Below are 25,764 nucleotides of genomic sequence, written 5' to 3'. Positions count from 1 at the left end.
AGTTCTGTCAAAGAGCTCTTGATTTGATTTATGATTGTCACAGTGAAAAGTATTATTTCTTGCGCACTATACAGACAAGGCATACCATTCGTACATAAGGAGAGAGTGCAGAATGTAGTGTTACAGTCATTTTAAAGTTAAAGTTTATTTATTAGTCACAAGTAAGGCGTACATTGGGCCCGATTTTACCATTTTCATTCTAAGTGCTGAATCTGGGCGTAATGCAGATCCGACTTAGAAATCTGCTTTCAGGCGCCCCCATACGCACTCAGCCTGAAAAAACAAATCGTGGGTCCCATTTGCGCTGTGGGCGGGGCTTAGCGCAGCCGAAACGATCGGAGCTCTGAACTGCACATGCGCAGTTAGACAAAAAGTTGAAAAAGCGCGCCCGTGTCAGATCGCTCCTGGGCCACAGAAAGTGGAGAAAGCGGCCCGGGAGCAAAAAGCGGGAGCAATGGCCCCCACACACATCACTGTCCCCCTTATCCACCCCCCCCCCACTATCCACACACATCACTGTCCTCCTTATCCACCCCCTCCACTATCCACACACATCGCTGTCCCCCTTATCCACCCCCCCCCACTACCCACACGCATCACTGTCCCCCCTTATCCACGCCTCCCGCTACCCAGACCGATCGCCACCCCTGCCCTCCTACCCCCCGCCACCAATTTCCTGCAGAGTGGCAGCAGCCCCCCCTGTCTCCCCCGCGCCCCCACCAGAGATCCATCTGACACCCCGCCGCCCCCCCCCCCCCAGAGATCCATCCCCCCCCCCCCCCTACACCAGTGAGCGATCGGTCCTCACCCCCCCCCCCCCCCCCCCCCCCCCCCCCACCCCACACCAGAGATACAAATTATCCGCCTCCCTCCTTCACCCCCACCCCCATCCCAGACAACGATCTGGTCTCACTCACCCCTCCCCCCACTCCCCAGACAATGATCTAGCCTCACTCATTCCACCCCCCCACCCCCCCCAGAGAATGGTCTGGCCTCACTCACCATCCCCCCGCCCCCCCAGAGGAACATCTGACCCGCCTTCTCCTCCCTCCCCACCAGACAACGATCTGCCCTTCACCCCCCACCCCCACCAGAGATACATCTGACCCGCCTCCTCCTCCTCCCCCACCCCCCAACCAGACAACGATCTGGCTTCACTCCCCCACCCCCCCCCCCCCCCCCCCCCCCCCAACCAGAGAATGATCTGACCCGCCTCCCTCCTTCCCCCCCACCATTGATCTGAGTCAGACAGCCGTTGGAAGCTCTGAACGCGCCCTTCAGAAGCTGGAGCACCCGAGTCAGACTTTTATTTAGCAAGTCCGTTACGGCGCGGTTCCGGATTGGCAAACGCGGTGGTAAAGGGGGAAATGCTGATAAAGTTGTACAGGCAGTTCATTAATTCAATTTAAATACATGCAAATGCATTTAAATCGCCGTTGCGCCCGTTTTGGGCGCGAAGCAGATCGCCGCCATTCCTGGGTTTTGGTAAAGTGGCAATTTGCGTGGGCGCGGATCGCGTTAATGGCCTCACACCCGACTTTACCACGTTTTCGCGCCCGTCCATTAACACTGCAATGAAGTTACTGTGAAATTCCCCTCGTCGCCACACTTCGGCGCCTGTTCAGATCAATGCACCTAACCAGCACGTCTTTCAGAATGTGGGAGGAAACCGGAGCACTCGGAGGAAACCCATGTAGACATGGGGAGAACGTGCAAGCTCCACAAAGGCAGTGACCAAGCCGGGTCCCTGGCGCTGTGAAGCAGCAGTGCTAACCACTGTGCTACCGTGCCGCCTGTGCTGTCATAGCTAGGGTGTAGAGAAAGATCAACTTAATGTGAGGTAGGTCCATTCAAAAGTCTGATGCCAGCAGGGAAGAAGCTTTCCTTGAGTCTGTTGGTACGTGTCCTCAGACTTTTGTATCTTTTTCCCAACGGAAGAAATCATAGAATCCCTACAGTACAGAAAGAGGCCAATCGGCCCATCAAGTCTGCATCGACCACAATCCCACCCAGACCCTACTCCCATATCCCTACATATTTTACATAATCCCTCTAACCTATACATCTCAGGACACTAAGGGGCAATTTTAACATGGCCAATCAACCTAACCCGCACATCTTTAGACTGTGGGAGGAAACCCACGCAGACACGAGGAGAATGTACAAACTCCACACAGACAGTGACCCAAGCTGGGAATCGAACCCAGGTCCCTGGAGCTGTGAAGCAGCAGTGCTAACCACTGTGCTACCGTGCCGCCCAAGATGGAGAAGATGGAAGAGAGAATGTCTGGGGTGCGTGGGGTCCTTAATTATGGTGGCTGGTTTTCTGAGGCAACGGGAAGTGTAGACAGAGTCACTGGGTGCCAAGATAGGATGAAGGCTTCTGTGCTGTACCATTCCATGACTCCATTATACAGATGCATCTTAAAAGCTCTTATTTATATGGCTGCTACAACAATAAAATGATGCTCTCCATTTGAATCGCACCTTTAATGTTGTAAGCACCTCAAGGCACTGGAGAGGAGTGTTATCAAACAAACTAAATTTACAGTGATCTGACCATTTTAACACTAGGCACAAGGTTGGTGGATGATGAATCTGGGAAAGGGTGTGTAGATAGTTTGAGTCATGTTGAGATCAAAAAGGAGCAGGTATTGGGGTACTTGAGAAACATTAAGGTAGACAAGTCCCCAGGGCCTAATGGGATATATCCCAGAATACTGAGAGAGGCAAGGGAGGAAATTGCTGGGACCTTGAGAAAACCTTTGTATCCTCACTGGCTACAGGGGAGGTCATGATGTGGAGATGCCAGCGTTGGACTGGGGTAAACACAGTAAGAAGTTTAACAACACCAAGTTAAAGTCCAACAAGTTTATTTGGTAGCAAAATCCACACAAGCTCTGAAAGCTAATGGCTTTTGCTACCAAATAAACCTGTTGGACTTTAACCTGGTGTTGTTAAACTTCTTACAGGGGAGGTCCCAGAGGATTGGAGAATAGCCAATGTTGTTCCTTTGTTTAAGAAGGGTAGCAAGAATAATCCAGGTAATTACAGACCGGTGAGCCTTACATCAGTGGTCGGGTAATTATTGGAGAGGATTCTTCAAGACAGGATTTATTCCCACTTGGAAATAAGTGGACGTATTAGTAAGAGGCAACATGGTTTTGTGAAGGGCAGGTCGTGTCTCACTAACTTGATCGAGTTTTTCAAGGAAGTGACAAAGATGATTGATGAGAGTAGGGCAGTGAATGTTGTCTACATGGACTTCAATAAGGCCTTTGACAAGGTCCCTCATGGCAGACTAGTGCAGAAGGTGAAGTCGCATGGGATCAGAGGTGAGCTGGCAAGGTGGATACAAACTGGCTCGGTCAAAGAAGACAGAGGGTAGCAGTGGAAGGGTGCATTTCTGAATGAAGGGCTGTGACAAGTGGCGTTCCTCAGGGATCAGTGCTGGGACCTTTGCTGTTTGTAATATATATAAATGATTTGGAAGAAAATGTAACTGGTTTGATAAGTAAGTTTGCGGACAACACAAAGATTGTTGGATTTGCGGATAGTGATGAGGACCATCAGAGGATACAGCAGGACATAGATCAGTTGGAGACTTGGGCGGAGAGATGGCAGATGGAGTTTAATCCGGACAAATGTGAGGTTATGCATTTTGGAAGGTCCAATACAGAAAGGAAATATTGAGTATTGATAGGCAAAGGGATCTGGGTGTACAGGTACGCAGGTCAGTGAAAGTGGCAATGCAGGTGGAGAAGGTAGTCAAGAAGGCAAACGGCATGCTTGCCTTCATCGGCCAGGGCATTGAGTTTAAAAATTGTCAAGTCATGTTGCAGCTTTATAGAACCTTAGTTAGGCCACACTTGGAATACAGTGTTCAATTCTGGTCGCCACACTACCAGAAGGATATGGAAGCTTTGGAGAGGGTACAGAAAAGATTTACCTGGATGCTGCCTGGTCTGGAGAGCATTAGCTCTGAGGAGAGGTTGGAGAAACTTGGTTTGTTCTCACTCGAACGACGGAGGTTGAGGGGTGACCTGATAGAAGTCTACAAGATTATGAGAGGCATGGAGAGTGGATAGTCAGAAGCTTTTTGCCAGAGTGGAAGAGTCAATTACTAGGGGGCACAGGTTTAAAGTGCGAGGGACAAGGTTTAAAGGAGATGTATGAGGCAGATTTTTTAAGTGGGTGGTGGGAGCCTGGAACTCGCTGCCGGGGGAGGTAGTGGAAGCGGATATGGTAGTGGCTTTTAAGGTACGTCTTGACAAATACATGAATAGGATGGGAATAGAGGGATACGGTCCCCAGAAGGGTAGAGGGTTTTAGTTAAGTCGGGCAGCATGGTCGGTGCAGGCTTGGAGGGCCAAAGGGCCTGTTCCTGTGCTGTAATTTTCTTTGTTCTTTGTTCTTGTTCTTTGTTATTGCTGTTCAAACAGCAGGAGCAAATATCTTTTTTGCAAAACAGGAAATAGGCCCAGCAGCAGCCTGGGAAGGTTTTGGAGGGTTTAAAAGTAGGCCGTGCCTTTGAGCGGGCAGCGTCGTTAGCGGGCAGCAGAGTGAGCAGGGGACAGAGTGAGAGCTGAAGGGCTTTGGCTCAAAACAGGCTTCGGCGAGAACAGGCAGAGGCGAGAGTAGGTTATTTTTTCTTTTCAGAAAGTTTATTCCTGTATTTCCCCAGAGCAAAAAAAAATATGCCAGGCAAGATGTTGGAATGCTCCTCTTGCAGGATGTGGGAGATCAGGGAGACCTCCGGTATCCCTGACGACAGCACCTGCAAAAGATGCATTCAGCTGCAGCTGCTAGCTAAGCGTGTTAGGTAACTGGAGAAGGAGCTTGATGACCTCCATCTAATTCGGGAGAATGAGACGTATATAGACAGTAGCTTTAGGGAGATAGTTGCACCTAAGCAGCAGAGCACAGGAAATTGGGTTACTGTAAGGAGAGGAAATGGCAGTGTGAAAGGACAGGCAGAGCAGGGTTCCCCAGTGGACATACCCCTCCACAACAGGTATACTGAATTGGATACTGTTGTGGCAGATGCTTTACCTGGGACAAGCTGCGACAGCCAGAACTCTGATACTGAGTCTGGTTCTACAGCACAAAAGGGTGGGATGAAGAAGAGGAGAGCAGTACTGATAGGGGACTCGATGGTCAGAGGTACGGACCGGAGGTTCTGTGGTCGGGACAGAGACTCCCGCATGGTTTGTTGCCTCCCGGGTGCCAAGGTCAGCGATGTCTCTGATCGTGTGCACAGCGTTCTAAAGAGGGAAGGTGATCAGCCAGATGTCGTGGTACATGTCGGTACCAATGACGCGGGAAGGAAGAGTGAGGAGGTCCTAAAGAGTGAGTACAAAGAGCTTGGAAGAAAGTTAAAAAGCAGGACCCCGAGGGTAGTAATCTCAGGATTGCTACCTGAGCCACATGCCAGTGAGGGCAGGAGTAGGATGCTTGGGCGGATAAACATGTGGCTGAGGAACTGGTGCAGGGGACAGGGTTTCCAATTCTTGGATCATTGGGACCTCTTCTGGGGCAGGTGGGACCTGTACAAGAGAGACGGGTTACACCTAAACTACAAGGGGACCAATATACTTGCAGGGAGATTTGCTAGTGTTATTGGGGAGCGTTTAAACTAGATTTGCAGGGAGGTGGGAACCAGAGTGCCAGAGCAGATAGTGGAGCAGGGGTAAAAAGACAGGTTAGTTCAAGCAAAATCACAAATGGAAGGGTAGAGTGTGGTGGAAATAATTTTTTGAGGTGTGTCTATTTCAATGCCAGGAGTATTGTAGGGAAGGCAGATGAGCTGAAGGCGTGGATAGACACGTGGAAATATGACATTATAGCCATTAGTGAAACTTGGCTACAGGAGGGGCAGGACTGGCAGCTCAATGTTCCAGGGTTCCAATGTTTCAGGCGGGATAGAGGCAGAGGGATAAAAGGTGGGGGGGTGGCATTGTTGGTCAGGGAAAATGTTACAGCAGTACTCAGGCAGGATAGATTAGGGAGCTTGTCTACAGAGATCGTATTCCCACGGACCTTGAGGGAAGCTAGTGTTGAACTTGCAGGGGCCCTGGCAGACATATTTAAAATGTCAGTATTCACGGGGGAGGTGCCGGATGATTGGAGGGTGGCTCATGTTGTTCCGTTGTTTAAAAAAGGTTCCAAAAGAAATCCAGGAAATTATCGGCCAGTAAGTTTGACGTCGGTGGTGGGCAAGTTATTGGAAGGTGTGATAAGGGATAGGATCTACAAATATTTGGATAGACAGGGACTTATTAGGGAGAGTCAACATGGCTTTGTGCGTGGTAGGTCATGTTTGACCAATCTATTAGAGTTTTTCGAGGAGGTTACCAGGAAAGTGGATGAAAGGAAGGCGGTGGATGTTGTCTACCTGGATTTCAGCAAGGCCTTTGACAAGGTCCCTCATGGGAGGTTAGTTAGGAAGGTTCAGTCGCTGGGTATACATGGGGAGGTAGTAAATTGGATAAGACACTGGCTCAATGGAAGAAGCCAGAGAGTGGTTGTGGAGGATTGCTTCTCTGAGTGGAGGCCTGTGACTAGTGGTGTGCCGCAGGGATCGGTGTTGGGTCCATTGTTGTTGTCATCTATATCAATGATCTGGATGATAATGTGGTCAATTGGATCAGCAAGTTTGCTGATGATACAAAGATTGGAGGTGTAGTGGACAGTGAGGAAGGTTTTCAAAGCTTGCAGAGGGATTTGGACCAACTAGAAAAATGGGCTGAAAAATGGCAAATGGAATTTAACGCAGACAAGTGTGAGATATTGCACGTTGGAAGGACAAACCAAAGAAGAACGTACAGGGTAAATGGTAGGACTCTGAAGAGTGCAGTTGAACAGAGGGATCTGGGAATACAGGTACAGAGTTCCCTAAAAGTGACGTCACAGGTGGATAGGGTCGTAAAGAGTGCCTTTGGTACATTGGCCTTTATAAATCGGAGTATCGAGTATAAAAGTTGGAGTGTTATGGTAAGGTTATATAAGGCATTGGTGAGGCCGAATTTGGAGTATTGTGTACAGTTTTGGTCACCTAGTTACAGGAAGGATGTAAATAAGATTGAAAGAGTGCAGAGAAGGTTCACAAGAATGTTGCCGGGACTTGAGAAGCTGAGTTACAGAGAGAGATTGAATAGGTTGGGACTTTATTCCCTGGAGCGTAGAAGATTGAGGGGAGATTTGATAGAGGTGTATAAGATTTTGATGGGTATAGATAGAGTGAATGCAAGCAGGCTTTTTCCGCTGAGGCTAGGGGAGAAAAAAACCAGAGGGCATGGGTTAAGGGTGAAAGGAGAAAAGTTTAAAGGGAATATTAGGGGGGGCTTCTTCACGCAGAGAGTGGTGGGAGTGTGGAATGAGCTGCCGGATAAAGTGGTAAATGCGGGGTCACTTTTAACATTTAAGAAAAACTTGGACGGGTTCATGGATGAGAGGGGTGTGGAGGGATATGGTCCAAGTGCAGGTCAGTGGGACTAGGCATAAAATGGTTCGGCACAGACAAGAAGGGCCAAAAGGCCTGTTTCTGAGCTGTAATTTTCTATGGTTCTATGGTTCTATCTGACCCAGCACACATGGCTGCATTCACATTACAGTGCTGTCTTTGGCGGAGACACTTCAGTATAAATGAGGTAATGCTAGTATCACCAGTGACACATCCCCAACTCAAAGCATATCAGCAGCGGCTGCAGAGAGTGAGGCTGCACACTTGGATGCAAGAAGTAAAACACTTTCATTGAGATAGCACCTTTCACAACACAAGATTTCTGAAAGTGCATTATGATCCAGCTAAATATTTTTTGAAGTGTAATGGCCATTGCAGTATTGGGAACCTGACAACCAATTTTACAGACATTCTGTTTTAGTGATTGTTGGTTGAAAGATGATTATTGGCTAAGGCCAATATGGTTTGCAACCGTGAGATCTGTTATGTCCACTTGAGAGGACAGGCAGAGCCTCTGTCTCACATCTCACTTGAAAGACAGCAACTCTCGACAGTGCAGCACTCTCTCAGTACTGTGCTGGAGTGCCAGCTGGATTATGTGCTGAAGTCCCTGATGTGGGGCTTGAACTCTCAACTTTTGACTGTGAGATAAGATTTCTCCCAGCCTATAATGTGATATTTTGCATTTTTAAACCTGTGCAGTTTACTCCCGACACTGGGGAAAATTCATTGCCAGAAACCTTGGGTGGGATTCTCTGGACCCACCCACCACTTGGATCGTCTGGTCCTGCCAAGAGTCAGTGGACCTTTGGCTGACCCGCTGCCTCCGCCATGGCGATTCCCGCCACGGTGGGATTGTAAAATCCTGGCCTTTAAAAAAAATTTTAATAAAACTAACATTGGAATTTTTGTTTGCAGTTTCTGGCGAGGTTTATGACTAAAGTTTGTTCAGTCACCTAGATGATCCCTAACTGGCATTGGACAAGGCTCTGAGCAAAGGCCAAGCGTTTCCTGACGAGGCGGAAGATAAAACTGACGGAAAGTCTGATGGGTTGGGGATGGGGGATGGGAGATGGGCAGTGGTAGGAGGTTGCTGTAATGGGTTACTGACTAAATGCACCTGGGATGGGTGGAATTTCCTTTGCACACTAATAAAGGAATTTTGTGAGGTTAGGCTACCAGCCTGGACAAGAGATGCAGATGCAGCCTTAGAATTGACCTCCAACCAGTGCTCATGCTCACACCATGAGTGCTGCCTTTGAATACAATCCTTGATGATCCCTAACTGCTTACCAAAGTCACTATTGGAATCGTGGAATCCCGACAGTGCGCAGGAGGCCATTCGGCCCATCGAGTCTGCACGGACAACAAGCCCACCCAGGCCCTATCCCCATCACCCCACGTATTTACCCGACTAATCCCTCTAACCTATGCAATTTAGGGCAATTTAGCACGGCCAATCAACCTAACCCGTACATATCCTTGACATATAACTCTTCAGTGATGACTACTGGGAGAACAGTGAAACGGCCTGAGCTTTCCCCAACCCCGGCTCATTTACACTCATTTTACGGATAATATTTAAGAGTGAGAGCTCTGTCTGAGTTTCTTTTTAATATATCTCTCCCTAAATCTCGATCCACTAAGCCCAGTTGTAATTACCACAGCTCTATCCTGGATGGGATCAGCTAACTCAGCACAGACCTTAGAATTTAAAACGAACCTTGTTAATCTGCGTGAATCAGCACCACACTGGGGAGGGAGAATAGGGTAAGGTTTTGCACTGTGTTTAATTAAATCACACATGCATTCTTTATAAACGCATTCATCATTTTGCTACATAGCAAGGATTGTATTCAAAGGCAGCACTCATGGTGTGAGCATGAGCACTGGTTGGAAGTCAATTCTAAGGCTGCATCTGCATCTCTTGTCCAGGCTGGTAGCCTAACCTCACAAAATTCCTTTATTAGTGTGCAAAGGAAATTTCACCCATCCTGGGTGCATTTAGTCAGTAACCCATTACAGCAACCTCCTACCACTGCCCATCTCCCATCTCCAACCCATCCATATTTGTTTATATTTGCCTTTTTTCTTGCTCTCTTTCAGTTTCCCTGGACCGCACACGCCACTCCTTAACCTGCTCCCATTTTCAGTCCCTGAGACAGCTGGCAGACATGTAGGAGCAATTTGGGATGACTGAACTTTCTGTCAGTTTTATCTTCTGGCTCGTCAGGAAACGCTTGGCCTTTGCTCAGAGCCTTGTCCAATGCCAGTCAAAGGTTTTGAGCTTCCTTGATGGGAAATTCCGCCCAAGGACTTTGTGCCAAAATGCACCAATTATTTGAGCTCTGGTGAAAAGTTATTAATCTGAATCATTAACTCTCTTTCTATCCCTGCAGTAAGTCATCTCAATACCAGGGCATCACTGCAGGAGTTCCTCAGGGTAGTGTCTTAGGCTAAACCATCTTCAGCTGCTTCATCAATGGCCTTCTTTCCATCATAAGGTCAGAAGTGGGGATGTTCACTGATGACTGCACAATGTTCAGTACCATTTGCGACTCCTCAGATATTGAAGCAGTCCATTTCCAAACGCAGCAAGACCTGGACAATATTCAGGCTGGGGCTGATGAATGAATGGCAAGTGACATTCATACCACACAAGTGCCAGGCAATGACCATCTCCAACAAAAGAGGATCTAAACATCGTTCCTTGATATTCAGTGGTAGTACCACTGATGAATCGACCACAATCGACATCCTGGGAGTTAGCACTGATGAGAAACTAAACTGGACTAGCCATATAAATACTGTGGCCACCAGTGCAGGGCAAAGGCTAGGAATCCCAGAAAGAGTAACTCGCCTCTTGACTCCCCTAAGCCTGTCCACCTTCTACAAGGCACAAGTCAGGAGTGTCATGGAATACTCTCCACTTGCCTGGGTGAGTGCAGGTTCAACAACACTCAAGAAGCTTGGCATCATCCACTGGATGGTGCCAAGCTTCCTGAGTGTTGTTGAAGCCCACTTGATTGCTACTCCTCCCACAAACGTTCTATCTCCCCGCCATCGACAAATAGTGGCAGCCATGTGTACCATCTACAAGATGCACTGCAGGAACTCACCAAGGTTCCTTAGGCTGCACCTTCCAAACCCACAACCACTACCATTTAGAAAGGCAAGAGCAGCAGGTACCTGGGAACACCACCTCACCATCCTGAATTAGAAATATATTGCTGTTCCTTCACTGGGTCAAAATCTTGGAATTGCTTCCCTAACAGCACTGTAGGTGTACCTACACCTCAGGGACTGCAGTGGTTCATGAAGGCAGCTCACCACAACATTCTCAAGGGCAACTAGGGATGGGCAATAAATACTATGATGTGGAGATGCCGGCGTTGGACTGGGGTAAACACAGTAAGAAGTTCAACAACACCAGGTTAAAGTCCAACAGGTTTATTTGGTAGCAAAAGCCACACAAGCTTTCGGAGCCCCAAGCCCCTTCTTCAACTCACCTGAAGAAGGGGCTTGGGGCTCTGAAAGCTTGTGTGGCTTTTGCTACCAAATAAACCTGTTGGACTTTAACCTGGTGTTGTTAAAGTTCTTACAATAAATACTAACCAGTGATGCCCACATTCCGTAAAAGAATCATAAAAAGAGTACCAATTGACTGAGTGTTTTTTTGTTTTGAAATCAATTCTCATGCCGCTCTTATCAAAAATGTTTTTAATATTGGTTCACTTAAACATGAGGCTGCACGGTGGCACAATGGTTAACACCGCCTCACAGACTCAAGGACCTGGGTTCGATTCCCAGCTTGGGTAACTGTCTGTGCGGAGTCTGCAAGTTCTCCCCATGTCTGTGTGGGTTTTCTCCAGGTGCTCTGGTTTCCTCCCACAGTCTGAAAGACGTGCTGGTTAGGTGCATTGACCTGAACAGGCGCCGGAGTGTGGCGACTCGGGGATTTTCACAGTAACTTCATTGCCGTGTTAATGTAAGCCTGCTTGTGACACTAATCAATAAAATTAAATAAACTTAGACTTAAAACGTGTGGGTTAGGTTGATTGGGCAGGTTAAAAAAATTGCCCCTTAGAGTCCTGGGATGTGTAGGTTAGAGGGATTAGCGGGTAAATATGTGGGGGTAGGGCCTGGGTGGGATTGTGGTCGGTGCAGACTCGATGGGCCGAATGGCCTCCTTCTGCACTGTAGGGTTTCTATGTTTCTATGAAAACTCTTCCCATTTTGACCTTTACGCAGCAAAACCTGGCTAACAACATATAATTCCTGCAAATGGAGGGCAACACTGAATATGAATATTTCTATGTCTTCAAATCATCATTTTGCACCATATTGTAGCCCATTCAGCAGGAAGTCTCACCTCAAGGCAAGACAGATGGTGTGTCCTTCTTTGACTGTGCTGCAGCATCTCAATGGCCTGACTGAAAAATAAAGTAACTCATTTTCTACATAGTTAGCATTTCCACCACCAGGCACAAGCGTTGCAGGGATTCAGACTTTATTCTTGGAAATATGGTGCAAGCAGGAGCTGCTGTTTTACCAAGCCAGCATTCCCTAATTGTTCTCTAATTATTAATGAATCTGATGAAGCTTTTGTACTGAACAATTGCATTCGTTATACAAGTATGGGGAGGCGATGGCCTAGTGGTTTAATTGCTAGACTATTAATCCAGAAACTCAGCTAATGTTCTGGGGACCCGGGTTCGAATCTTGTCATGGCAGATGGTGATATTGGAATTCAATTTTAAAAATCTGGAATTAAGAATCTAATGATGACCATGAAACCACTGTCGATTGTTGGAAAAACCCATCTGGTTCACTGATGTCCTTTAGGGAAGGAAATCTGCAGTCCTTACCCGGTCTGGCTTACATGTGACTCCATAGCAATGTGGTTGACTCTCAACTGCCCTTGGGCAACTAGGGATGGGCAGTAAATGCTGGCCAGCCGGCGACGCCCATGTCTCACGAAGGAATAAAAAAAGTAAAGTGACATTAATCATCGAAATGGTATTGATCCTTCATATCAAATGTAAGCTTTATGAAGATTTGATTCATAGTTAGAATGCAGATGCAAATTTAATTTGATTTGATTTCTTATTGTCACATGTATTAGTATTGTTTCTTGTGCACTATACAGACAAAGCATTCCGTTCACAGAGAAGGAAAGGAGAGAGTGCAGAATGTAGTGTTACAGTCAAAGCTAGGGTGTAGAGAAAGATCAACTCAGTGCGAGGTACGTCCATTTAAAAGTCTGATGGCAGCAAGGAAGAAGCTGTTCTCGAGTCGGTTGGCACGTGACCTCTGACTTTTGTATCTTTTTCCCGACGGAAGAATGTGGAAGAGAGAATGTCCGGGGTGTGTGGGGCCTTTGATTATGCTGGCTGCTTTTCCGAGGCAGTGGGAAGTATAGATAGTGCCAATGTATGGGAGGCTGGTTTGGGTGATGGACTGGGCTTCATTCACGACCCTTTGTAGTTTATTGAGGTCTTGGGCAGAGCAGGAGCCATACCAACCTGTGATACAAGCAGAATAAATGCTTTCTATGGTGCATCTGTTGAAGTTGGTGAGAGTCATAGCGGACACGCCAAATTTCCTTCGTCTCCTGAGAAAGTTGGTGGGCTATCTTTACTATAGCATCAGCATCGAGGGACCAGGACAGGTTGTTGGTGATCTGGACACCTAAAAACTTGAAGCTCTCGACCATTTTTACTTTGTCCCCATTGATGTGGACAGCGGCATGTTCTCCACCAAGCTTTCTGGAATCGATGACTATCTCCTTTGTTTTGTTGACATTGAGGGAGAGATTATTGTTGCCGCACCAGTTCACCAGATTCTCTATCTCATTCCTGTACTCTGTCTCATCATTGTTTGAAACCCGAGCCACAACAATGGTGTCATCAGCAAACTTGAAAATCAAGTTGGAGGGGAATTTGGTCATACGGTCATCGGTGTATAGGGAATATAGTAAGGGGTTGAGGATGCACCAGAGCACCAGTGTTGACGATGATCGTGGAGGAGGTGTTGTTGCCTGTCCTTACTGATTGTGATCTGTGAGTTAGGAAGTCTAGGATCCAGTCGCAGAGGGAGGAGCTGATTCCCAGACCACGGAGTTTGGGGATGGGTTTTGTAGGAATAATGGTGTTTTGAAGGCTGAGCTGTAGTCTATAAATAGGAGTCTGACATAGGTGTGTTTGTTACCTAAGTGTTCCAGAGTTGAGTGTAGGGCCAGGGAGATGACGTCTGCTGTGGACCTGTTGCGGCAATAGGTGAACTGTAGTGGATTCAGGCAGACTAGGAGGCCGGAATTGATTCATGCCGTGACTAATCTCTCAAAGCAGTTCATAATGATGGATGTCAGAGCCACCGGACAATAGTCATCAAGGCACACTGCCTGGCTTTTCTTTGGTACTGGGATGATAGTCATCTTCCTGAAGCAGGTGGGGACCTTAGGTTGGTGTAAAGAGAGGTTGAAGATGTCTGCGAATACCCCCGCCAGCTGATCCACGCAGGATGGTTTCAGATAAAGCTCGGCACAACATCGTGGGCCGAAGGGCCTGTTCTGTGCTGTACTGTTCTATGTTCTATGATCTGAATTTTCGTCCGGTTACCCCATCTGGGCCAGTCACTTTCCGTGGGTTGACTTTTGGGAAGGCTGCTCTGACGTCTGCAATAGTGACCTCGGAAACGAGTTCGTCCAAGGCTTCCGGGAAGGAGGGTGTGCTCTCGCTGACCTTTTGCTCAAAACGGGAATAGAATGCATTGAGCTTATTAGGGAGGGGTGCATTGGTGCCGGCAATTTTACATGCCTTCATCTTGTAGCCTGTCATAACCTTGCCATAGTCGGCGGGAATCCGTGTGGCTCGCCTGGGATTTTAGCTTTGTACAGTACTGTCTTTTGGCATCTTTGATGGATCTCCTTAGATCGTATCTGGCTTTCTTGTGTCGGTCAGGGTTGCCTGATTTGAACGCCTCAGACCTAAACTTCAGTAGGCAGTGGATATCCCTGTTCATCCATGATTCCCAGTTGGGAAACACACAGATTTGATTCTTTGGCACACAGTCTTCTACACACTTACTAGTGAAGTCAGTTACAGTAGTGGCATGCTCGTTCAGGCTGGTCACAGAGTTTTTAAGTACTGACCAGTCCGCTGACTCTCAGCAGTCCTGTAGGAGATCATCCGATTCCTCGGACCAACATTGCACGACTTTCTTTGACAGATTCTCCCACTTCAGTTTTTGCTTGTAAACCAGGAGCAGGAGCATAGCATTGTGTTCTGATTTACCAACGTGTGGGCGGACGATAGGGCGGTAGGTATGTTTGACTTTTATGTAGCAGTGGTCTAGGATGTTTGGGCCTTTGGTGGAACAAGAGACATGTTGGTGGTATCTTGGTAGTACGCTCTTGAGCTTGGCCTGACTGAAATGCCCGGCCACAATGAACAAGGCCTCGGGATGTTTTGTCTCGAAGCTATTTGTGGTGGTGTATATTTCGTCCAGTGCAGTCCTCACGCCTGGGTGGGGTGGGATGTAAACTGCTGTCAGGGTAACAGAAGTGAACTCCCGCGGAAGGTAGTAGGGGTAGTAGTAATTCATCTTATCATAACTTTTTTCCTTTGTTTTTATAGGTGTCCCCACGCCCAGTCAAGAAATTCTTCGCCATACATTGAACATGCTCGTAAGAGAGCGGAAAATTTACCCAACTCCTGACGGATATTTCATTGTAACGCCACAGACTTATTTTATTACCCCTTCTCTCATCAGAACAAATAGCAAATGGTACCATCTGGATGAAAGGATACCTGACCGGTCTCGATGTACTTCACCACAACCTGGGACAATAACCCCGTCCAACTCTGGCTGCCTCCGAGACAGGGCCCACCACAGAAACCACTGTGATTCTTGCAACTGCTTTAGAGAGGAATTCCACAATCACTCATCCACTCTTCAGAAAAAATCAATCAAGGAATGTAAAGACTCCTATTGCCCCCCTTCTTTCAGCCAGATGCCAGTAACACAGACGGAGAAAAGTAGGAGCACTGTTAACTGCTCCTATAAAACTGAGACATTGCCAAAAGCCAAGGATGGGGAAAAGCAGTCCAAAAAATTTGGTTTGAAATTGTTCAGGTTGAGCTTTAAAAAGGACAAGTCGAAACAGCTGGTAAACTTTTCAGCCCAGTTTCCACCTGAGGAATGGCCTCTGCGCGATGAGGATAACCCAACCTCTATACCGAGGGAGGTAGAACAGGAGATAATCAAACGCATCAATCCAGACTTGACAGTGGAAAATGTCATGAAGCACACAGCGCTAATGAAAAAACTTGAAGAAGATAAGGCTCATAGGAATAAGCCAGGCTCTTCCGCTCAGCACAGCGGCAAGAGCAAAAAGAGTCGAAGTCACAAGAAGTCCCACGGTAAATCGCGATCTCACAGCAAGTCCAGGGCTCCAAAGGGAGAGCAGTCAGAAGAAACCCATTTGGATGTGGCAGAATCCAGAGAGTATGAGCTTTACGATCCAATTACCAGATCCCCGTGTGATAAGAGTACCACTGTGGAAATAAAGGGTGACAATGGCTTTCTTACATACGATAAAATGAACATGGTTGAATCTCATTTCCCGGTGACCCCAGAGTGGGATGTGTCGGGTGATCTTTACAAGCGCAGGATGGAGAGTCGATTTCACGAACATTCGAGAGAAAGTTTACAGTCAAAGGTTCATCGGAGCCACAGCCATACTCAAGACAGAAAATCAAGAAACGATAGGACCAGCAAAGCCAAGGAGAGGTCCAGATCGATGGATAATTCGAATAGACCTCTCGGCACTACTTTGTCAGGCACAGCGGAAGAGACGCAAGGATGCAGTATGGATGAAAGCCACTCAAATAATGACAAATTACGTTCTTCCAAATTGCTCGGTCATCACAGAACGGGATTGTCATCACATTCCAATCATATTACTGAGCCAAGCATACCAGAATGTGTTGATATTGATAATCCAGCAGGTGTTAGTGATGCCTGCAACCCACTGGAACACACTACAGCTGGAGATAGTTTGCCCAAATACAATGAACCCAATTGTGGTGCTGGAACAAAAGCTGATGATTACTTTCAATGTAATGCATCCAAGGAGACTATTCAGACTGCTTCTTCTCCATCAGCTAAACGTAATGATGAATGTCTGTTCAAAGATTATGATACTTTGACCTTGTCGGACGGCATTAAGAATCTGTCCCCTTTGGATAGATTCTTGAAACACGCCCCTATTGAAGAAAATGTGAATGGACAACTTGAACAATTGTCACTGCAGCAGAAGCATTACCCTGAAAAGATAGATATGAACAGCATTAGTTTGCCTGTAGCTGGACAGGCATCTACGTTATCGTTGCCAAATGGACAAGTGTTTAAATCACAGTCTGAAACTCAGACTGTAAATCACGTGGAGAATAGTTATCAGGAACCCCCTTTGTATGAATCGCAACACAATAAACCTTCGGAGGTGCTTCACAACAACTGTGAGAGCCTTGTTGGCCTAACAAGTGTGGCACAATCGTTGCCTGTTCTACCAGGGCACGGAGAGGAAACGGGACATCAGGAGTCTTCCTTTGACTATTATAATGTGTCTGATGATGACTCCGAAGAGGGGACCAACAAGAACCAGGAGGAGGGCAAAAGCCGCGACGATGGTGGTACTGTGCAGTGGTTGCTGGAACGAGAGAAAGAGAAAAATCTCCAGAGAAAATTTGAGAAGAACCTAACTCTCCTGAGCCCAAAGGAAAGTGACAACAGTGCCAGCCAGAAAGCTTTGCATTCTGCTCGACTAGATAGTATGGACAGCAGCAGTATAACAGTAGACAGTGGATTTAATTCTCCACGGTAAGCAAGCAAATGGTAAATCCAACACAATCATCCATTTGAGATTCTTGTTTAAGTTTTTGGTTTTGTGACAGATTATTTCATGTTATTGAACTTCAAAAGTAGCCAACACAACAGCCGTACAGTAAAACCTGTTGATCTTAGAATTAAGACAGAAGAATTGCTTGTTTCGGTCTTGCATAAAATGTAGGTTACCATAGCAATACATTTCATGCATTTAATATATATTTGTGAGCAGTACGGGGTGCTTTATAAACCAACAGATGCACCCTCACACCAAAAGTACCTTGGAGATAATGTTCTGACTTTGCAGTCTTGGCTTGAAGCTGCTCTTTCTGCCAAGAAATAAGACATGACTGTACTCATCATTTAAAATAATAATTGGAAACTGAAGGGCAGTTCATTCCCAAAGTTGCAATATGAGTTTCAGCAATCATTACTCCCTGCATGGACCAAAGAGTTAGAACACAATCCCTCCTGAAATGAAAGAATGAGAAAACACAACGTGGACAGTATTAGAAAAAACAGTTCACATTTATTTATTAGTGTCACAAGTAAAGTCATAGAGGTTTACAGCATGGAAACAAGCCTTTCAGCCTAAACTGTCCATGCCGCCCTTTTTTTCAAACGCCTAAGCTGGTCCCAGTTGGCCGCATTTGGCCCATATCCCTCTATACCCATCTTACCCATCTAACTGCCTAAATGCTTTTTAAAAGACAAAATTGTACCCGCCTCTACTAGTACCTCTGGCAGCTTATTCCAGACACTCACCACCCTCTGTGTGAACAAATTGCCCCTCTGGACACTTTTGTATCTCTCCCCTCTCACCTTAAACCTATGCCCTCTAGTTTTAGACTCCCCTACCTTTGGGAAAAGATACTGACTTTCTAGCTGATCTATGCTTCTCATTATTTTATAGGCTTCTATAAGATCACCCCTTAGCCTCCTACGCTCCAGAGAAAAAAGTCCCAGTCTATCCAGCCTCTCCTTATAACTCAAACCATCAAGTCCCGGTAGCATCCTAGTAAATCTTTTCTGCACTCTTTCTAATTTAATAATATCCTTTCTATAATAGGGTGACCAGAACTGAACACAGTATTCCAAGTGTGGCCTTACCAATGTCTTGTACAACTTCAACAATACATCCCAACTCCTGTATTCAATGTTCTGATCAATGAAACCAAGCATGCTGAATGCCTTCTTCACCACTCTGTCCACCTGTGACTCCACTTTCAAGGAGCTATGAACCTGTACCCCTAGATCTCTTTGTTCTGTAACTTTCCCCAACGCCCTACCATTAACTGAGTACGTCCTGCCCTGGTTCAGTCTACCAAAATGCATCACCTCACATTTATCTAAATTAAACTCCATCTGCCATTCGTCAGCCTACTGGCCCAATTGATCAAGATCCCATTGCAATCCGAGATAACTTTCTTCACTGTCCACTATGCCACCAATCTTGGTATCATCCGCAAACTTACTAACTATGCCTCCTATATTCTCATCCAAATCATTAATATAAATGACAAATAACAGTGGACCCAGCACTGATTCCTGAGGCACACTGCTAGTCACAGGTCGCCAGTTTGAAAAACAACCCTCTACAGCCACCCTCTGGCTTCTGTCGTCAAGCCAGTTTTGTATCCATTTAGCTACCTCACCCTGGATCCCGTGAGATTTAACCTTATGCAACAACCTACCATGCGGTACCTTGTCAAAGGCCTTGCTAAAGTCCATGAAGACAACATTAACTGCACTGGCCTCATTTACCTTCTTGGCCACCCCTTCAAAAAACTCAATCAAATTTGTGAGACATGATTTTCCACTCACAAAGCCCTGCTAACTGTCCTTAATCAGTCCTTGCATCTCTAAATGCCTGTAGCTCCTGTCTCTCAAAATACCTCCCAACAACTTACCCACCACAAATGTGAGGCTCACCGGCCTGTAGTTCCCAGGCTTTTCCCTGCAGCCCTTTTTAAACAAAGGCACAACATTTGCCACCCTCCAATCTTCAGGCACCTCACCTGTGACTATCAATGATTCAAATATCTCTGCTAGGAGACCCGCAATTTCCTCCCTCGCCTCCCACAATGTCCTGGGTTACACTTTATCAGGTCCTGGGGATTTATCTACCTTGATGCGCTTTAAGACTTCGAGCACCTCCTTCTCTGCTACATGTACACTCCTCAAGACATCACTACTTAGGTCCCCAAGTTCCCTAACATCCATGCTTTTCTCAACAGTAAATACTGATGAGAAATATTCATTTAGGATCTCACCCATCTCTTCTGGATCCACACATAGATGACCCTGTTGTTCCTTAAGAGACCCTACTCTCTCCCTAGTTACTCTTTTGCCCTTTATGTATTTGTAGAAGCTCTTTGGATTCTCCTTTGCCTTATCTGCCAAAAGAATCTCGTGTCCCTTATTTGCCCTCCAGATTTCTCTCTTAACTCTACTCCTACACCCCCTATACTATTCAAGGGATTCACTTGATCCCAGCTGCCTATGCTTGTCATGTGCCTCCTTCTTCTTCTTCTTGACCAGGGTTCCCTACTTCTACCAGCCTTGCCCTTCACTCTAAGAGGAATGTGCTTACCCTGAACCCTGGTTAACACACGTTTGAAAGCCTCCCACTTACTAGACGTCTCTTTGCCTTCCCACAGATTTCCCCAATTAACTTTTGATAGTTCCTGCCTGATACCATCAAAATTGGCCTTGCCCCAATTTAGAATTTTAACTTTTGGGCCAGACCTATCATTCTCCACAGTTATCTTAAAACAGAAAAGTAGGCTTACATTAACACTGCAATGAAGTTACTGTGAAAATCCCCTAGTCGCCACACTCCGGCACCTATTCGGATACACTGAGGGAGAATTTAGCATGGCCAATGCACCTAACCAGCGCGTCTTTCGGACTGTGGGAGGAAACCGGAGCACCCGGAGGAAACCCACATAGACTGGGGGAGAACGTGCAAACTCTGCACAGACAGTGACCCAAGCCAGGAATCGAACCTGGGTCCTTGGTGCTGTGAAGCAGCAGTGCTAACCACTGTGCCACCCAGAAAACATTGGTTTATCACAAGGAAAACACACTGACAGTTTAACATCCAACAAACAATATTGTCTAGTAATTTGGCATGAATTTTTCATGCTAAAGCAAGAATAAGCTTTTTAAAATGTTTTTTAACCGAAGATTCTCAGATAGTATAATCCAACAATGTTGGAAAATTAACTATACATTGGCTGGGATTCTCTGTCGCTGTCCACCGCTGGGATTCTCCAGTCCCGCTGCTGTGAATGGAGATCTGGCTGAGTGCCAAATTCTCCGTTCTCGCTGGTAGTGGTACAAGAGCGGAGAATCCCAGCCATAATTTTCATGGGTCATCTGAGTGAGACTCCCTATTTAGCATAAGATTATGAACTACTTTACGCTTTGAATATGTGCCCAACATCATCTGGTCAAAGATTCTACTCATTTGGGTATTTGCATATAACAGAAAGAGAAAAAAAAACTTCTCTGCTTGCCAGTATGAGCTGGAATTTAGGTTTAGGTTTATTTATTAGTGTCACAAGTAGGCTTACATTAACACTGCAATGAAGTTACTGTGAAAATCCTCTAGAATTACCCCAGGTCAGTGAAAAGACAGTTCAAAAAACCCACTGTATCATCTGATCCGACATCACTAAAATGTGCAACAGGAAGGAACCAAGACAGTGCTTATGCAATAGATTTTATATCACTGATGAGTTCTCTCTTTCAGTCTGACCGATTGCCTGAATTTAATGCGTAGCTTCTTGTTTCTCCTGAGCCGCTGTTAGTTTAGATTTTTTTTTACAAAAGATCAGTGTTGATATTTCAGCAAAGGTTGGAATTTGAGAAGTTTAAAGGTTGTGTTTTTATATTAACAAGTACAATTGTTATAATGTATGAATAAATAAGTAGAATTGTGAAAGATGCACCATCTGTGAAAAATGTGCATGCATTGATGAAGGGTTGCAGTACAGTACTGGGCGCTTTCATTGCACCAAGTAATAGTGTCAAATTCTGACGTTATCTGTTCAGATGTAATGCCAAAATCTCTTAAGTGCAATTGTCCCAAGTATGTGCCGCCACCTCTCCCGCCACCTCCCCCAAAACTCCCAGAAGAGCAACATCTATTACAATTCATTGATACTTATATTTCCTTCACTATCAATGCTTCTGGCCTCTTTGTGTTCTGTTACCCAATTAGGCCAAAAGTTGTGAAGGATGAAATGTTTTGGCATTAGTGTTTGGAAGCGTTAATGTTTTTCCATCCGTGGTGTCTTTCAGTACTCGTGAAAGTCTGGCCTCTAACACTTCAAGCATAGTAGAAAGCAACAGGCGTCAGAACCCCGCTGTTAGTCCGGGACATGGAGGCACGTCAGCATTCAGTTTCCGAGCAACTGCCGATCCTGCACCAAGTGAACCCGAAAAGCTGCAGAAGCCCATGAAGTGTCTAGCCTCCGTTACCAGTGTTTGAGCAAACAGTAGTAGCTGTCAGCGGCAGATTCTGTGTCACACCCTCGGCAGTCCACACACCTGCACCTCAACTGTCATTTGAGACACCGCCAGGCATGCTCTTACATTGAGAAAGGAGGTGCAAACTAAATGTAGAAGCCATTTCTATGACTTGGAGCTTTTTTTTTTCCACGAGTACTTATTAATTTTACTTCTTCATCCTTTAGGTATTGAGTGGGTAATGCAGCTTTTTGCTGCATGGCATTCGCCTGCATCACACTGCATGAATCGTCCATTGTGGTTTTGATAAAGAAGAAAAAAAAAGCACAAACTCGTTTGCACTTCCATGACTTTGGTTTCTTGATGATATTTCTGTGAAAACCTCCTGTTTAGAAATAATCTTCTCTAGAGCATTATCAAGCCAGCAAAATAACTCCCGAGTGATTTTGCGAAACCAGTGCATGTGTTAAATCTGGACGAGCACATATGTGGCAGTCTTAAACACTGAAGATACTATCTTCAAGTCTATGGTCAGTTATTTCCAATAAGAATTGTTTAAAAGTTATGTGGTACCAACAGATATATGTTGCACTATTAAAAGGTAAAATAATGTCTGACTTTTTTTATTGTACAAGATTATACATCACGCGTTACTGTACATATAAATAAATATTGAAGGTGTCGAAAGCAAACCCTATAGCAAAACAATAAAGTTGCTACAAGTTTTACAGTTGTGGTCAATCTTATATCAATATAATATGTGAATTTGATGTGCATTGTTTTCTTGTACAAATAAATATGCTTCAGAGAAAATGCTGTTGAATAAGCAGCTCTCCAGATTTAAGAAAAAAAATATTTTTTGCATGTACAAAGAGAGTTACTAAACAGTACAATTGAGGCATTTCAGTCACTGCAAGAGTCAAAATTTGAGCAACTTGCACCTCACCTGAGTCCCGTTCATACATTGCCACTATTCGCTCCATCCTACCTATCCTAATTATTTTCCATACTGTAGTGTAGTGTATATATAGGTGGAAGCTTTATAGGTGAAAGCTTAGCACTCCTGGATTATAGTCTTATTATAGACTTTATTGTCATGTCTTATCAATGAATACATATTAAAACCATTCTGAAGTGTTCAAGTGCATGATGCCACATTATGTTACAGACAAAAAGGTACAAGAGGCCTCTTTGTTACATACAGTGGCACGTGCAGCCAGGTTTTATGTTTGCTGTTATCATCAAGTCTGGCACAGTACCCCATCCATTTTTTTTTACATTTAAATGTGATCTTTCTTTTATGCCCGTTACTGCCTTTGTGTTCTGTGATGCCAGTAAAATATTTAAATGACTTTATATCAGTGGTTTTTGTTACACTCGAACTTCCGATGAGACCACAGTTTTGCAGATTTGTGGGACATCTCAACTTCAAGCTGGTCCTTTTTCAGTTTTGTATCACCCTGCAGAACTGGGTTGGGTTTTGTCTTCTTTTCTGTTGAGCATTGTTCCCGCAACAGGTGAGAGATCTTTATAAAAGAATCTTTCGAATTTTCATAACCACGATTTGGAAAAATGCAGTTTTTCCTGCTGCACCAAAGTCCTGTTATATCTGTGATACTCGGAACATACATATCAGGCATGAAGATATTCATGGCAGTTATAGTACTGGGATAGCACCGGTTATAGCTACCTCCCATCTAATTTGGTTCAAATGAAAAGGATGACCATATTTAAAAACATTTGTTTTTAAACTATTTAAATATGACTCTGCAAAATAAGCAATTTTTAAAAAAAATTTAAAATGTATATATACTAAGAAGAGAAGTGTGCCTGATCTGTTACAGCTACAACAGGAGCTTAATGAAACTTTGCAGATGAGACACTTTGGGAGGGATTTTCCGGCCGCGCTCACCCCAAAACCTGAAAAAATCCTGCCCAAAGTCAACGGACCTTTGCATGGTCCTCCCCCTCCCCCCACCCATCTGCTACGATTCCTGTGGCGGGCGGGATGGGAAAGTTCTCCCTCTTATCCTTATATGGCAGTGATAGATCTGAAATGGCCTTCAATGTATGTAAACAAACATTTTTTTCACTGTAGTTAAGATGTTGTTCATGTTGCACATAACTACCTCCATAGCTTTTATGAAATGGTAGCAGAAACCCCAATGTAGCATGATTTTCTAGCTCTGTGACCTCCTCCTCTCCCCACCCCCCACCCCCACCCCCGCCCCCGCCCTCTCTCTTTTACTATCTCTGTTACCATCTCATAAATGAGCTTTCACCAGACAATTGCTTCTGAATTTTATGCTGGTGCTTTAACTCCTTGAAGCGTGGTTTCCAAACTAACTTCCTGATAATACTCATTGAAATTGGTGTCTTGTTTTGAAACGTGTCAAAGCAGTACAAGAATTGAATATCTTTAATGAGAAGCTGGCATCAAAAGCTGGTCTATTTTTTAAAAAACTAAATTCAAAGGAAATAAAGATTGCTTTTTCTCGTGAATGAATGAATTGTTCTGAACTTAATGACTACAAATGCAAACAGCTTTTTTCTTCAAGCAGAAGGGAGTAGAGCAGCCAAGACTGCCTTGTATAAATATGTTTGCACTGAATAAAAATAACAAACGTTTTTTTTAAAATGTGTCTGTCTGGGTCCTGTTAAGTCACCCAGGTGGATGTGTTTATATATTGTAAAACAATTTCTTACCAAATTTTGGTTCATGGAATGTCTTCCCTAACGTTACTGGATTATGTTATAGCACATTATAACAAGCTTGTTTTTGTAAGTGTATTATACTGTAAAATAATGTGTTTAGTTGTCATTGCTTAGTACAATAACTTGAACTGTAAACAGGGATTTTTTTTTTTAATGTTCCTAATTTAAAAGTCCCTTTGTGTGAAATGTGTTTCCGTTGTATTGTAGCTTGTGTGGATCTCCCCTTTGGGATTGTGTTATTTACTTTAAAGCCATTAAATAACATGTTTCTCTAACATTTTGGGATTTTTGTCTTCTTAAAGAAAAAACACACGCATAGCTGATATTCTACAATCTGTAGTAACATTGTACCTTACCTGAAAAATCTTCCTGTTGTGATATTTTTGTTCCACCTAAATATAAATTCCTTTGTCCACATTTATAATGGGAAGTGCTTAAGCAAATTTATTTTTCATTCTTTCATGGGACAGTATTTGTTGTTCATCCCTAATGGTCCTTGAACTGAATGGCTTGCCAGACCATTTAAGAAGGATGGTTAAGAATCAACCATATTGCTGTGGGTGTGGACATATAGGGCCAGACCAGGTAAGGGTCACCGATTTTCCTCCCTCGAGGGACATTAGTGAACCAGGTGGGGTTTTGTGACAATCGATGATAGTTTCTTGGCCACCATTATTGAGGGTAGCTTTTAATTCCATTTTTACTACTTTATTTTAAATTCCAGCAGTTGCCTTGGTGGGATTTGAGCCCATATTCCCAGAACATTTGCCCAGGTGAACTACCAATCCAGCAACATTACCACGACACCATAATTGACTAGAGCTACATTCTCCTGTCAGGGTTTAAACAACAAGAGAAATAATCAGTTGACTTCAAAATTCAACTAGTGTTTTTTTTAAATCATGGCTGATCTCATCTGGGCCTCATCTCTACCTTCTTGCCCGCTCTCAATTACCCTTCATCTGTTACAAATTAAAAACCTATCTATCTGCTCAAATTTGTTCAGTGTTTCAGCACCCACTGTGCTCTGGGGTAGAGAATTCCGCAGAATTGTGACCCTTTAAGTGAAGCAATTTCTATACATTTCTGTTTTAAATGTGCCCTACCCTTGGCCTAAAACTATGGTCTCTCATTCTAGAATGTCCAACAAGGCAAAACATCCTCTCTATTTCTACCCTGTCAATCCTCTTTAGCATCTCATATCCCTCAATTAGATCTCCGCT

General features: G+C 44.9%; 1 protein-coding gene across 7 annotated transcripts in view; it reads left to right on the top strand.

Annotated features, from left to right (window-relative positions):
• LOC144495138 (storkhead-box protein 2-like) overlaps positions 1-24,818 on the top strand; it is a 333,400-nt gene extending 308,582 nt beyond the window's left edge. For 6 of the 7 annotated variants that reach the window (XM_078215088.1, XM_078215089.1, XM_078215093.1 and 3 more), the window contains 2 exons: positions 15,100-17,344; positions 21,659-24,818. In XM_078215088.1, coding sequence (XP_078071214.1) covers positions 15,100-17,344; positions 21,659-21,848 — 2,435 coding nt within the window. In that variant the 3' untranslated portion in view covers positions 21,849-24,818. The remainder of the gene's footprint in view (positions 1-15,099; positions 17,345-21,658) is intronic. The other variant, XM_078215090.1, reaches the window with a different exon arrangement.
• Positions 24,819-25,764: the final 946 nt, after the last annotated feature.

Source organism: Mustelus asterias, chromosome 6, assembly GCF_964213995.1.
Source record: "Mustelus asterias chromosome 6, sMusAst1.hap1.1, whole genome shotgun sequence".
In the NCBI taxonomy this organism is placed as follows: Eukaryota; Metazoa; Chordata; class Chondrichthyes; order Carcharhiniformes; family Triakidae; genus Mustelus; species Mustelus asterias.
Note: the sequence above shows the minus strand (reverse complement) of the source record. Positions and strands in the feature narration are given on the sequence as shown.